General features: G+C 55.2%; 1 protein-coding gene across 1 annotated transcript; it reads left to right on the plus strand.

The window, feature by feature from the left end:
* Positions 1-9160: 9160 nt before the first annotated feature.
* LOC112986653 (transcription factor SOX-3-like) lies at positions 9161-11898 on the plus strand. The gene has a single exon (XM_026106033.2). The coding sequence runs from the start codon at positions 9658-9660 to the stop codon at positions 10612-10614; it is 957 nt and encodes a 318-aa protein (XP_025961818.1). The 5' UTR covers positions 9161-9657; the 3' UTR covers positions 10615-11898.
* The last annotated feature ends 2666 nt before the right edge of the window (positions 11899-14564 follow it).

Raw genomic sequence — 14564 nt, forward strand, 5'->3', positions numbered from 1 at the left:
GCCATGAAAGCCCACAGACAGAACTTGCAGTCCATTTCAATTTGTGGAAGGTTAGTAGGACAAGAAAAGGGAAGAATAAACCTCTTGTTTTTCATGTAAAGACTGTAAATGAATGTTGCGGTGCTTTGTGTGATTTAGCTGCCATTCTTCATATGATTTAATTTGACTGAATCTGCAATAAGAAATAGTATCGCGATTGATAAGAACAGTCTGGTTTCTGTAGATTGGAGGCGATAGCTCTCTGTGCAGCAATAGGGCTCAGCTACCTCCCACTAATTTTCTATTAGCTTTACTGGGAATCTGTGGTGTACAAAGAATGTAGGATTGAGTCCTTATGGACATTTTCTGTAGAAATCAGAAACCAGAGAGAGAAATCAAGCTGGCATTAGTACTGATGAAAATCATAAATACCAAGTGTATTCTTATCAACCTACAAATAAACTTCAACCCCACTCCCAAATATCATCTAGTAAATAAATATGACTGAGCAATCCTATGGATTAAATAACATATTTACAAGTACAATATATTTGCAAATGCTAATCCTAACACTTCACTTCACTTAGATATGCCTTGTTTGTGAAGTCTTCAAATTAAGTTAAATCCAAGTCAAGTATAGCTGCATATGATGATAGTAAAATTAATAGTGAAATTAAATTATTTTCTGTGGGGTCATGGAATCCTTTGCAAGAGAAACTGGACCTTATATGGACAGGCTATTTGGTGAAAGCATGAATGAGATGAGCCAGGAAGACAGTGGCAGCTGACAACAGGAAAAGATAGCAACAGGGAAACCAGCCATGCCACAAAGGACATAAACTGCCCTGCAGACTCCGCGTGGTCTCCCACCTGTCTTCCCTTCTCTGCCACTAAATGGTTCCTTTTGAAACCATTTTCCCCTGTAGTTTCTCCTGCTTTGCACAGCATTCCCTTCCTCACTTCCTAACAGGCTCTTTAAGCAGTAGCCTCAGGACCGCATACCAAATTGCTTCTTCCCCTCCATGCTACACTCACAGACTACTGAGTAGACATTTGTTTTGTTCTGTCAGAATAAGGCTTTTCTCTCTCTCTCTCTCTTTTTTTTTTTCTGTTTTCTTACATGGTGAGGGTCTTATGACCCTCAACTGCATTCAGATCCATTGTGTAATCCACCTGGAAACACTTTCCAGTCCTGCATCTCAACACTGCACCATGGAGCAAGGAGCACTGTCCTGCACACGCTCCTGGTATGTCTGGAGAAGGGAAACTAGTGGAATCAGTACTTGTCTGTTCTTAGCAAAACATTGTTCCAGAATCTCATTGCCCTGATGCTTTGAGACTTCCAGTGAGATTTTCAGATTTCAAGGCTCTGTTCAGATCCACTCTTTCTCCTGGAGGCAGTTCTTTACCTTCCAGTTATCCATAGGATTGAAGACAGTATCTGAAACAAAGCATCATCATCAGGTCTGGACTGAGGATCGTAGCATCAGTATTGGGTTTTCCCAAAAGTTCTTGATCTCCTCACTGAAGCAGATATTGATGCAAGTTTTGTGTTGTGAGCTGCAGAAGTAGCAATGACACTTGAGATCTCCATTTGCCTAGAGGGGGGTCTTTCCCACTAGATACGATCGATAACTTTTCTCTGACAAACTCATTTTGAGTAAAATTACATTTCAAGGAAGATCTTGCAAAACAAATTGAAGTTTTTCCCCAGTAAAAAGTAAGGCAGAGACTTGCATTAATCATAATCCTCTAACCAATAAGAAAGCAGAGTATACTAAAGCAAGGAGATTGCTTCAAATACTGGTATTAGTGACTTCGGTTTGAGAGTTAAGGGATCATTGTTAACAGGTGAAACTATTTCTTTTTGTGTATTCCTTCAGGTCATAAGGCCAAAGCAGGAGTGAAGGTGGACACAGACACAGAATGAAAAGCAGTCATTCATATATTGCATTAAAAACATTTCTAGGTTGAAGACAAATGTGATTTAGTTTTCTGAACAGTGAAAGTAATTTTTAGTTGAATACTTAATTGTTTGAGGGTGAAAGGTATAATAATAAGACACAGCAAAAGCAGTTAATATATATTTGATCATCCCTTTGAATTAGCCATGTAGCCTTATTTCTAAGCACATAGTATGAGAGAGAAAGAGTGAGAGAAAGAGAGAAATCTTTGTGGTTTTGTATTTTCTTATTTGTAAAGGAGAACTCTAAAGTCCAGCAAAGTTAATATGAGAATGAACTGGACTTGTTTATGATAATAGCCACAAAGCTTTATGTGTTCAGATCATCACTGAAAGATTGTTTGAATTACAGTACATTACATGGCTAATAATTTATCACTAGTTGTTACACACAATCTTCAAGCTGTGAGTAGGGATAAATGGTGGAGGAAGAATGGTCTGTTTTTATGACCGTGTCTTAGATGCATAAGAAAACTTATGTTAAAACTTACTTGTATGCAGCAGAAATAACAGGCACAAAAATAATGTTCTAAATAAATCATATGAAAGAGAATCCATATTTTAATGTTAAAGCACAAGTTGATTTTAATTTTTAAAAGTAAAGTAAGAGTATAGTTGCTAAAATAGCCAAGATGCGTGAGTTAAAAATGATGTGGGGAAAACATGTCTGAAGTAATCTCTCAGTCCTGAATATAACGAAAGAGTGCTCATTTTAAACCAGAAGAACTGGAGCTATTTTTTATTATAAACAAAACATTAAGCAGAGTATTTTTCAGCAATCCATTTTCCCCAGATTCTTCACTCTTGTTTTGTTTTCTCTGAGAAATAATATTATTTGCTGTGCAGTGGAAACATCCAACTACCTAACTTGAAGTTTCTCATGTATTACTAGTTCCTTCACTGAATATAATCCATCTTGATTGTTTGATTGACCTAGAGAATACTATACTGTATAGTTTTGGCACTGTAAAATAAACGATATTAGCTAACTGATTATAATAAAAACAAAGGGAAGAAGGAAGCCTGCCTGCCTGCCCTATCTTGGGCTTTTTGGTGCAACAGAGTTTATATTCCCCCTGTGTTTTTCCACTTTCTTATATGAAATGAACAGCTGTAATTGAAAAGGAAGAAGCTCCATGGTTTATAGAAATAGGTGTTGTTAAGAGCCTTAGCCATCTAATTTTCTTCCTATTGCAGGGCAGGCTTCCTATTGTCTGTCCTTTAGAGCTAATTTCTTTTCTGATCAAAAGGCCCACATCATTGAAAAGGTAGTAATGACTATTCATTTGGTTGAAACCTCCATTCTGCAGCCTGCAAAGCTTTATTTAGAAACTGCTATTTCTTTCTAAAAGGAAAACCTCATTTGTGTCCTCTATAATGTCAATTAAAGTAGAATATATTTTAATTATTTATCCTGGAGAGAAACCTTTCAGGATCTCAATTTGCTGTGTCAGTGATACAGGCTGTAGTTTGAAACAATACGTGCCTTCAAAATTGTATGTCCAAGAGTAGGAATAAGGTATGTTTTGATTTTAATTTGCCACTAATTAATAGTTTATTTGCAGCTAATTAGAAAGCTAGAGTTGTACAATTAATGTCTGATTTCTGATATAACTCATAAAAGGAGCTAGCCATCATTACCAGCAAATGAGGTGGTTTGCAGGATCTGTATAGAAAATATTACAGGAAAGATTCATGAAGTTTTGAACGGGTAAAGCAGACAGGGTCTCGTGTGGTTGTTTTGTTTTGTTTGTTTTAAAGAATGAGCGCGGCGACCTCTCCGTTGTTACCAGCACCGGGGAACATTAATAAATACATCTCAACAAGCAACCGGGCTGGGCGGCGGGGTCCGGCGCGGGGAGGCAGCTCGCACGGCAACGGCAACGCCAACGGCAGCGGGGCAGCCCGGGGCAGCGGCGCCGCGGCCCTGCCGGGCGGGCGGGGGCTCTCCCGGCGGGAGCCCCTGTGCCCGGGGCAGTGCGCGTTTAGACCCCGGGGGGCGCCGAGGCAGCCCAGTCTCTCCAGCAAGACCGCTGGGGGCGGATCCGCGGCCGCCCGCGCACCCAGCTCCACGCGTGTCTCCGCGCGGGCGCGCACGGGGGCCGCTCATTCCGCCCCAAAGCGCGTGTCCCGCAGATAACGGCGCCGTCGGAGTCCCCAGCGCCCGCCTGGCCCTGCGCGGCGGCGGCTGGAGCCCGCAGCACCCGGCTCCGGGCAGGCGGCTGTCGGGGGCCGGACGCTGCCCGAGCGGCGCCGAGCGCACGGCGGAGCCCCGGGCCGGGCTGCGCTACCCCGGCGCGGGCAGGCAGGGGCGGCCCGCTCCCGCCGCACGGGGGGCTCGGGGCAGACCGAGGGCGAGAAATGAACGTGCCGGCAAACGGCGGGGGCGAGAGCCTGCGCTGCGCGGGGGGAGGAAGGATGGACCTTGCGGGGGTGTATGTGCCGGTGCTGTGGCAGGCGGGGGGGAGTTGCAGGAAGTGCCTCGTGTTTCGTCTCTTTAGACCAGAGTCCTGGCCGGACTCGGCACACACTGCCCCGCAGCAGCCGCCGTTGGCGCAGTGGGTAGTAGCGGTCCCTGCGCATCAGTTTTCGTGCTAATTTTTTCCTCGGTGTCTTCTTTTGAAAACACAGGAGCTGAGTTTCCGCGGGGCTCCGCAGCGAGCCCTGGTGAGTTGTCCTGCGCTGGTGGTCCCCTCTGCAACTCTGTTAATTAGTAACTTGGAGATGGAGGGGGTCCTTATTAGCAATCCCCCCCCCCCCCCCGCATCCCTCCCTCCTGCTGAAGCCAACCCCATGAGGCGATTACCAGGAGGAGCTGTTTGTCAAAGGCTAATAAACAAATTCCTCGCAAACACCTGAATGAACGAGGGCCAGGAACAACCCAATTAAGAAACGGAGCTCCTGGTTATTTTTTGTGGCGGTGGAAACAATCCGGGCTAGAAAAGGGTCTATTCAGTGAGCGCCCCGAGAGGTCTGCTTGCAGCCCGCTATTGTTGTCAGAAGCCAAATAAAAGTTCAGCTGGGGGGAAAAAAGTGATTAAAAAGAACATTCGCCGCTGTCCCCTGAGTGCGTTGGAGGCTCAGTTCAAAGCAATCGATCTCCACCCAAACGACGCTGCCCGGTTTTTACCCGCGCAGTTGATTTTTGTTCTTAATTGTTGCTATTTTTTAATGATGTCATCAGAAGTATCCCTTACTTTCCCGTATATGTGAGCAGCGAAGACAACTGTAGTCGCTAGCGCAGCATCGATGTCCGTGCGGCGAAGCGTTGGCAAAGCCACGGAAGCGGAGCTGGGGCTCGTTTGTGAGGACCGACCATTTGTTACCCCCCTCGCCGGGCTGCCGCGTCCGGGCACCGAGCGGGGCAGCGAGGCGGGTTCGTTGGACCTGACACTGTTAGAAGGGGAGTAAAAATATCCCGCCTGAATGTGACGGCCCGGCGCTGCAGAGCCGCCTGAAATGCTCCGCTTAGCAGCGGCGTTACCGCGCTGGAAGCTCGTGGGGGAGGACGCGGAGCGGAGCGCGGAGGGAAGCCCGCAGCCCAACACCGGGGCGTCTGGCCGGAGCGCCGCTGGCAGCCGCGTGGTTTCGGGGACGAGCTCTGACTCCTCGCGAGGGCCAGGGGGTCCGAGCGGTGGAGCTCCCGGCTGCCTGGTGGGGGAGGTTTCGAGGACAAGTCCCCGGTGATCTCCCTCGGGAGTTAGGCTGCGGGACCGGGGGGCTGTTTTAGTAATAGGATTAAGTGGGGCCGGTTTGGTGCGTGGCGTTATTCTTGAAAAGGCAGCGATCCTTCCTGACGCGGCTCCAAGCTTCCCCCAATCTCTGCTGGAGCCGTAATTAACAGATATTAATGGCCATTGCATATGAAGCGCTGGCCGCGGGAGAAGCAGACGGTCCCGTTCAAATGTGCCTTTTCAACCATGGGGTTTCTCTCGCGTTCAAGTTGGATTGTGCTGTAAAGTCCTGATTTCGCCTCACGCCCCTTTGTCACAAAAAAAAAGAAAGAAACTGAGGACTTCTCTGCCTTTGACAACTGTATTTAGACGACCCCAAGTGCCCCCCGGCCCCCGCCAGCGCCGGGCGGGCTCTGCGCTGCCGCGGGAGGTGGCTGCAGGCGGCAGGGCTTGGCCCCCCGCCCCGTTTAGGGCGCTGGCTGGGTGCTCTGCTGCCCTCCCCCCCCGCAGAGCACCTCCGCAGGCTCCGTCCCCCGGGACGGGCAGGACCGAGGCGCCAGCGGAGTCCTGAATCCGCTTGTGGCCGCAAGTCATTTGGCGGGGGGGGTCGGGAATCAGACCTCTTCAAGTGCTGGGCAGAGGATTTGAGAAAGCAGCAAGCGGTATAGCGGGGGGGGGGGGGGGGGGGGCGCGTTACCTACTCTCCCCAGCCCGCCCCACCGGCGGTGCGTCGTTTTCAGACGGGGAGAGAGGAGCCGCTTCCTCTCCCCGCGGACCCGCTTGCGTTTTGAGAGCGCGGCTTTACCGCGGGGCGCCCGCCCGCGGAGCTGCCCTGCGCGCCCCCGCCGCGCTGCTTCCAGGGAGCCTCCTCCGCGCTCGCCGCTGCGCCGCGGGGCCCGAGCTGCGCGGGTGCGGCGGCAGCGCCGTGCGAGCCGCGGTGCCGCGGGAGCCCCCGAGGCGGCCCGGTGCGCGGCGGTGCGGGCCGCGGGGGCAGCGGGGGCGCGCAGCGGCCGCGGCGGCGCCGGGAGGGGGAGCCGGCTGCGGGGCAGGCGCTCCCCGGCGCGGGGCTCTCCGCTCGCCTGCTCGGGTCGGCGGCCGCTTGAGAGATCCTCGTGGGCGCTCTGTGTGCGCACCCAGCGCTGGCACCGAGACGGAGCTGGGCCGCAGAGCGCGCTGTTTCGAGCAGCGTCTCCCTGCTCGCCCCATCTTCTAAGCCGGAAACAAGATTCAGCCAAATTTTGTAAGCGCTTCCAAGAGCGTGTGCGGTATCGACCTCTTAGCGCAGTGACCTTGGAAGTCTGTGGAAATACATGAGCCTATACTTACTTTTTTATTCAGCCCGGTTTATATTTATCTAAAATAATATTAGGGATGTTTCAAGAGAAATAGTCCGGCTTTGAAATAATACCGATCTTAAGATGTTAAATCGGGTGTGTCCCTTGAAAAAAATTTTTGATGTAATTGGAGCATCAGCGCGAAGACAAATTGAAAGACAGGATAAAGGAGCCTGCAACTTAGCGTTGTAACATTTATTTAGACCGTTCAGGTATCGAGATGAAACCCTGTTCGCAGGCTTTCAGCACGTTCTCTAACTCCATCTACCAGCTCGTTTTTCGTTGCATGCGACCAAGTGTATTTAGTCTCCCCCAACAAACGTCCATATCAAGTCATTTCAAAGAACAGTCAAAACAAATACCAGAGAATCCGTCTTCCAGCCCAGCCTGGCACATCTTAAACCTCGAATGGAGCGGTCAAAATATTTGGAGGGTTTGAGCTGAGATACAGCTGCCTGAAGCCTTTCCAATATGTTGCAAAAGTTACATGCGAACTACTCGCGGAGCGTGCTCGCTAGCGTGATAGTGCCTGGAGACAAAACCTCGCTGTCACCCTGTCCTCTGGGGCTGCACTGTTTTGGCTTCACCCAAGAACACACCAGGAACAAAACAAACAAAAACAAAGACAAAATGCTGACTGCACCGTAGGTTGTCGCAAGTGGGATTTGTTTTTCCCTCGACTTTGTTGAACAGATGATTTTGTCAAGTTAGGACAACCAAATCCGTACAGAGTGAGTGACATCCTAAACTGGTAAATCAATACAGTGCTCAGATCCACCCAGATAAAAATACCACCGCGACATGGTAGCATTTTCATAATACCGGCACCGCCGCTGTGTCCCGGCTCGTTCCGTCTCCCCGGCCGCAGGCAGCGCTGAGCCGGGCGCAGCGTTTCCCAGCGCCCGCTCCCCGCTCCCCGCTCGCCGCCGGGACCTGCGCAGCGCCGGGCCGCGGCGCCGCGGGTGCTGCTGCGGCTGCAGCCCGGAGCCCGGGCTGGGGGCGGCCGCTCCGCCCGTACGAGTCAGCATCGTTATCACGATCTTCTCCTTACGGCAACACCAAGCGGCTGCCGAGTTGGTGGAGCTGCGCCGGCAGCTCCCCTCCCGGCCGGGCCCCCGCGGGATGTAGCGCCCCGTCTCACCCCCCGGCCCGGCCCGGCCCGCACCCCGCGCTCCCCGGGGCCGCCCGCGGGGAGCTCCGCACCTGCTCCGGCACCGGGCTCACGGGGCGGCTCCGGGCGCCCCCAGTTCGGGTCGCCTCTCTTGCCCCAGCGCGCCCCGGCCGGGAGAGCCGCCCGGCTTCCCACGGCGCAGCTGGAGCGGGCTCAGAGGGGGGGGAGCAGGAGGAGGAGGAGGAGGAAGGGTAAGGAAGGGGTGGAAGCACGGGACAGCGCGCCCCTGGCTCTCCCCGGTCCTGCGGTGGCAGGAGGAAGCGAGGCGAAGCGCGCTGGCCGGCCCCGGCCCCGGTCCCGCGGTGCCTTTAAGGAGCTGCCAGCGCCGTCCCCGCAGGTGCGTGTGGCTGCGCCTCTGGGGAGGGGAGCAAGGAAAAGGGAAGGGGAGGAGAGGCGAGGAGAGGGAAGCCCGTGATTGACAGCTCCAGCGAGCTTCACTCCAGCCGCGTCCCCCCCCCCCCACCCCCCGCCAAAGTTTTCTTTCACACGGAGGGACTTTGCTGTTGCCATGAAAACGGGGGGGTTTGCAGGCGCCCGCCCCTCCCCCCACCCTCTTTGGGGCAGCCGAGTGGAAAAACTCAAGTGGCAACGGGGTGGCCGGGGGGGTGGCGGGGCGGCCCGGGGGCGCAGCGCCGGCCGCAGCGCCGCCGCCTCCCCGGGCTGCAGCGGGACCCCGCGCCCGGGTGGCCCCGCCGGCCCTGGCCCGGGAGCGGGGCAGCCTGGCGGCTCGCTGCGCGCTGGCACGGAGCACCGGCGGCCGTGTCCCGGGCCGCGGAGGTTCCGCCGCAGGAGAGAGCCCAGGCGTGCGAGAGCTGAGTCCCCCCGTCGCGCTGCGCTGCGGGGGCGGAGAGGGGGTCCGCGCCGCGCGGGCTCGCTCCGGTGCGGGCAGCTCCTCCCGGGCACCGGGCACCGCGCACCGCACCCCGCCGCCGGCCCCGGCCGCTTTGTGCGCGGCTCCCGCGCGGCCCCGCGCTCCTCCGCCCGGCGCCTCCTCCCCGCCCCGCCGGCGGCAGGTTCAGCCCGCCCCGCGCCCGCCCTGCCCGGCACCCGGGAGCCGCGGGGGAGCCGGGGCGCGGCGCGGGGCACCGACGGCCCCTGAACACCAACTTTCTCCCCCCGCCTGCTTTTTCCCCCCTCTTTTCCGCCCCCCGCACCCAGCTGGTCCCTCACCAGCCGTCAGGGCCTGTCGGGAGCCGGGCGCTGATTGGCTGCCGCCCGCTCATTTATAGCCCGTCAATCAAATGCCCCGCGAGAGCTGCGCGTACTGCTCGGCGCTGCCCGCGCCCAGCGCACCGCACCGCACCGCAGGCGCGGCCGCCGCCGCCGCAGCAGCAGCATTAGCAGCAGCATTAGCAGCAGCAGCAGTTCGGCAGCGCTGCCTCCGCCCGCCGCGCAGGCGGGAAAACTTCCTCCTCCTCTTGCAGCAGCCGCCCGGACCGGTTCTTTCCCCGTCGTTATTTTTTTCTTTTTACTTCCTCTCCCCGACGTGGTGCCCGCCTGCCCGCCGCCCTGGCGCACCTCTTGCCGGCCCCGGCCATGTACAGCATGCTGGAGACGGAGATCAAGACGCCGCAGCCCGCGCCGGGCGGCGCCGCCGGGAACCCCGCTCCCGGGAGCAACGGCAAAGGCGGCGGAGGCGGCGGCGCCAGCACCGGAGCGGGGGCCGGCTCGGACCAGGACCGGGTGAAGCGCCCCATGAACGCCTTCATGGTGTGGTCGCGGGGACAGCGACGGAAGATGGCCCAGGAGAACCCCAAAATGCACAACTCGGAGATCAGCAAGCGCCTCGGGGCGGACTGGAAGCTGCTGAGCGACGCCGAGAAGCGGCCCTTCATCGACGAGGCCAAGCGGCTGCGGGCCGTGCACATGAAGGAGTATCCGGATTACAAATACCGGCCCCGTAGGAAGACCAAGACCTTGCTGAAGAAGGACAAATACTCCCTGCCCGGCAACCTGCTGGCCCCCGGGGGGGCCAACGCGGTGAGCAGCCCCGTCGGGGTGGGGCAGAGGATTGACACTTATGCCCACATGAACGGCTGGACCAACGGGGCTTACTCCCTCATGCAGGACCAGCTGGGCTACAGCCAGCACCCGGGCATGAACAGCCCGCAGCTGCAGCAGATGCACCGCTACGACATGGGCGGCCTGCAGTACAGCCCCATGATGTCCACGGCGCAGACCTACATGAACGCCGCGTCCACCTACAGCATGTCCCCGGCCGCCTACGGCCAGCAGCCCTCCACGGCCATGAGCCTGGGCTCCATGGGCTCCGTGGTGAAGTCCGAGCCCAGCTCGCCGCCGCCGGCCATCACCTCGCACTCGCAGAGGGCCTGCCTGGGAGACCTGCGGGATATGATCAGCATGTATCTCCCCCCGGGGGGCGATGCCACAGACCCTTCCGCCCTGCAGGGCAGCAGGTTACACAGTGTCCACCAGCACTACCAGAGCGCCGGGACTGGCGTCAATGGTACCGTGCCATTAACTCACATATAGCGCTGGGCGGCTCCGGACGGCTCCCGTCTCCATCCCCAACCCCAACCCCCCGGCGCGACCGGGGCGTACGGCAGCGCCGCTCGGCTTAGCAGACTTGAGACTAACTCTGAAGAAATTTTAAAAGGAAATCCGTTAGATGTGTCCTTTTTGTACGGAAAGAGAGAAAATATTTGAGCAAGCTGTTATTTTAATAGAGCACAACTCCTGCCTCCTAGAAGCCCCTGTGAAGTTTTTAAGCCACGGCAACTTCTTTTCTGGTTTCCACTAGGTTGGGCGCTATGTTTTATTCGCTTGAAAGTTTTAAAAAGGTCTTGCATCTTCCAGTTTGATTTTTAGCGCTGCAATGAAAAACGGCGGGCTTTTGTTTTTAAACTCAGTTGTTCAGTTGTTTACATTTTCGTTGTGGTTTCTTAAAAATGTTGTGTTCTTCCCACCCTATTGAGTCTCGCTTGGTTTCTATCCAAAATCTGTAGTTTTCACGACTTTTTAACTTTAGGGGTTTGTTCCTTAAAAGGGGGGAGGGAAGAGAGCTGTGCGGGTCGCAAACGCATTTCTTTTATTTATAGTAAGTTGTGTGTCTGGGGTTTTTCTTAAGCTGTAAACTTATGTAAATCGGTTTGTGAATTTTACTGTGAACCATGTTTTGACATATCAGATGAAGAAACGTTTTAGTTTGTTTACCGGATTTTCTTCCAGAAAAAAAAAAGTGAAGTTATCGGAACTCCTCTTCCTCCCCCCTCCTCTTCCTACTCCTCGTTTTCTTCCGTACTCTAAACGAAGAGAGATCAATAAATTTTATATGAGGCACTGGGGGCGTCTGGGGGCGGTTTGTGCGGGGCCGGCGGCGGCGGCGGGGCCCGGCGCGGCCCTGCAGTGGCGGCCGCCGCGCTCCGCTCCGCGCCGAGCCGGGAAGCCGCAACCCGCCCGTCGCTTTTCGGCCGGGTTTCTGCCGGCATCGCCTCGTGGTGCTGCTTTCGGAGGAAATGGGAGAAACGGGGGCACCTTCGAGCTGACTTTCTTCTGGCAAAGCAAAGGGGAGCCGGGCTGGGGAGCGCCGGGGCTGCGGATGCGCCGCGGTGCCGGCGCCACTTGTTGCCTCCCAGCCGGCGGGGAGGGAAGCGGCTGAACGCGCCTCGAAACTGGGCCCCGGAGGATGTGCCTGGAGCCCGAGCTCCGCTGAAATATTTACCGAAGTAAAAGCCGCCGGGGAACTCTTAATTAGACTCTATTAAAAATGAATGGTTACAGGAGTCCCCAGAGGAAATAAATAATTCAATCTTTTCAGTGTGTTTGACGAGTGTTTCAGTCTGGACAACTGTTTCTCTTTTTCAGGGGGCCGCGTTGGTCCTAGGTGTGTTTTTGTGGGCGCTGCGGAGCCGCAGCCCCCGGCCAGCGGGGCCGCCGCCTCCGCCCGGGGCCGGGGCGAGCAGGAAGCCGCTCATCCTCCTTCGGCTACGCGGCGGCTCGGTGGCAAAAGTCGTTGTTTCCCGGCCTTTCCGCCTCCGGCTGCCGCCGGGGCTCCCGGCCTTGCGCGCCGGCCCGGCGGGGCTGCGGGACGGGCTCAGGCCGCGGCGGGGAGCCGGGCGGCAGCTCCGCCGCCGCAGCGCCTTTGCGAGCGGGCGGTGCGGTGCGGTGCGGTGCGGTGCGTTCCGCAGCACAAACCCAGCCTCTGCTTTTTGTTTGCTTCGGGTAACCTTTGCGCTGCCTTAATAGAAAAGACAAGGGAAGGGGGGGGGGCTTGGGGGGTTTGTTCGTGTGGGTATTTTTGTTTTGTTTTGTTTGGCTAAGGGGCCTGCTCTGCTCGCTCTTTGTGAACTGCAGGTCGGGGAGGCTCTGCGCCTTTCCGCTGCCCGCTTACGGCGGCCGAGACCTGCCGCGGGAGCGGGAGCCGGAGCAGCCTTCCCGGCCCGGCCACTCCGCGCCCTCGCCCGGGGCCGGCGCCGGCAGCGCGGGGCCCGGCCCGCGGCGCCCGAGCTCGGCCGAGGCTCAGTCCCGCTCTGCTGTGCCTCTGCCTGCTGCTTCTCCTCTGGCCCTTCTGAGAAGAAACTCGATGTCATGAAATCAGGCGGAGAGCCCCCTTCCCTGCTGCGGTGTGCCTGGCTCCTAGTCACCCCTGGGATGCAGGGGACTGTCTGCACAGATAAGCCCCCACGGGGGGCTACGCGTGCTCCCCTTCATGCAGGTGAACGCCTGGGGCCATGCGTGCACTCCCCTCCTCAGCAGCAGCAGGAATTGGGGGGCAGTTGCTTTGCAATGGGGATTGGTGTGGGCCCAATACGTTCCTTCTGTAACGTTTCTCGTGAAATCTCTGGCAAACCTGTGGCGTTGGTTTCCCCCCTTCCTACTGCCACCCTCCAGCTAGCAGCATGCCTGTTGTGAGCCCTGCGGGGAGAAGCAGCCCCATGCCCCGTAGGTCTGGGGGAAGGTGGCAAAGTCAGTCGTGCTGGAGCATGGGGAAATGCAGGGGCAGCATTAGGTCCCATTTCATCTCTGCTCTGAGCTGAACTGCTCCCCAAGGCTCTCCAGAACAGGCAGTACCAGGAAAGCTCTGGGAGAGGAAGCAAGGAGATCCTGTTCCCCCAAAACAGCTCTGCCTCGGCCCTGCCAGCAAGGTGTCCGTTCCAAGTCTCTGACAGAAGTGAGGGCTCCTGAGCGGGTGAAGCTCTACCAGCACTGGAATTATATTTGTTGTCCTCAGAGTTGAATTGCACCTTCATTACTATAAATAGCTGTTCTCTTCATCCGAGTTCTCTGGAAGTGGATTCTCTGCTATGAAAGTGCAGAAACACCACTCTTCAAAGGTTTGCAGTAGTTGAGTTGAAGTTATTCTCATCATTTGCCATAAGTGAGGACCTGAGGAGAGGTTGTGTGGGAGAGTCCCTGTGGGCTTGCAGGGAGATTCTTCCGTATTGAGTGGCTTGTTCTCTCTGAAAGCTCATCTCAGTACTTTGGCTTCTGGATGCTTTTCCCAAGTTGTTGATTTTAAGATGCCTAAAGTCCTCCACACAGTTTTCAGCTTCCTGGGGCCCAACTCTGTCTGGAGGTTCATAGGCCTTTAGTTGCTGGCCATGGGCAGTCTTGTGAAAATGGTGGTAAACAGGCCTACACACTGCTGGATGTGGGTGAGACCCATTGCCAGCAGAAAGTAATGAAGCCAGCCGTGTACAAATACATAAACTGCCTCTTCCTCCCCAAACACAAATATATTTTTCATCAGGGAGCCAACAGCAGAGATCGAGAAGTGCCTGAAGGACAACTGCTTTCGCAAAGTACCGTTACATCCTTTGCTTGGACTCAAGAAATTTGCTTGACGAGCACATGCAGAAATATGTTACCTTTAGAAATAATGAAGGTAGGTTTTATTTGTACTGATCTTCATTTTTAAATTTCCAATTTATTGTGGGCATAGACATGCAGCCTGCTTGTGTTAAATCCAAATGTCTTCTGAGCCATGCCTGCGAGAGACTCCGTGCTCACGCTATTGTGGGAGGTATCAGAGTCCAGCCATCGCGTTCTCAGGGAGAGCAGGTGAAGTTATGAACAGCTACGTGTGACGTGCTGGCTCTCTAGAAGATGCACCGTATCTGCATCTGCACAAGATCCTTCACTCTGGAAATCTGTGGTGCTTTGCAGGATAGGGTGTAAGTGGAATGCTTAGTTATCACATGTGCAAAGTCATAAGCAAACATTAGCACAGTGAAAAAACTGTGGCCTTATTCTAGAATGTCAAGCAAGTGCATCTCTTATCCTTAGACTGAACGTTGGCAGTGGAGTGGTTAATAATGTTAGCATTTAAGTGTAATGACAATATTTAGGCTGTGTGCTAACACCTTGTTGAATGGAAGAGTGGAAGATCACACTTGGCGCTACTGTTAGTCTGTGGAAAAACAGCGTATCGGGTTATGTTGTGATGGCTCATTCCTTTACCCAAGAGCTGCAGTTAATTTGCC

This window comes from Dromaius novaehollandiae, chromosome 11 (genome assembly GCF_036370855.1).
Source record: "Dromaius novaehollandiae isolate bDroNov1 chromosome 11, bDroNov1.hap1, whole genome shotgun sequence".
Lineage (NCBI taxonomy): Eukaryota > Metazoa > Chordata > Aves > Casuariiformes > Dromaiidae > Dromaius > Dromaius novaehollandiae.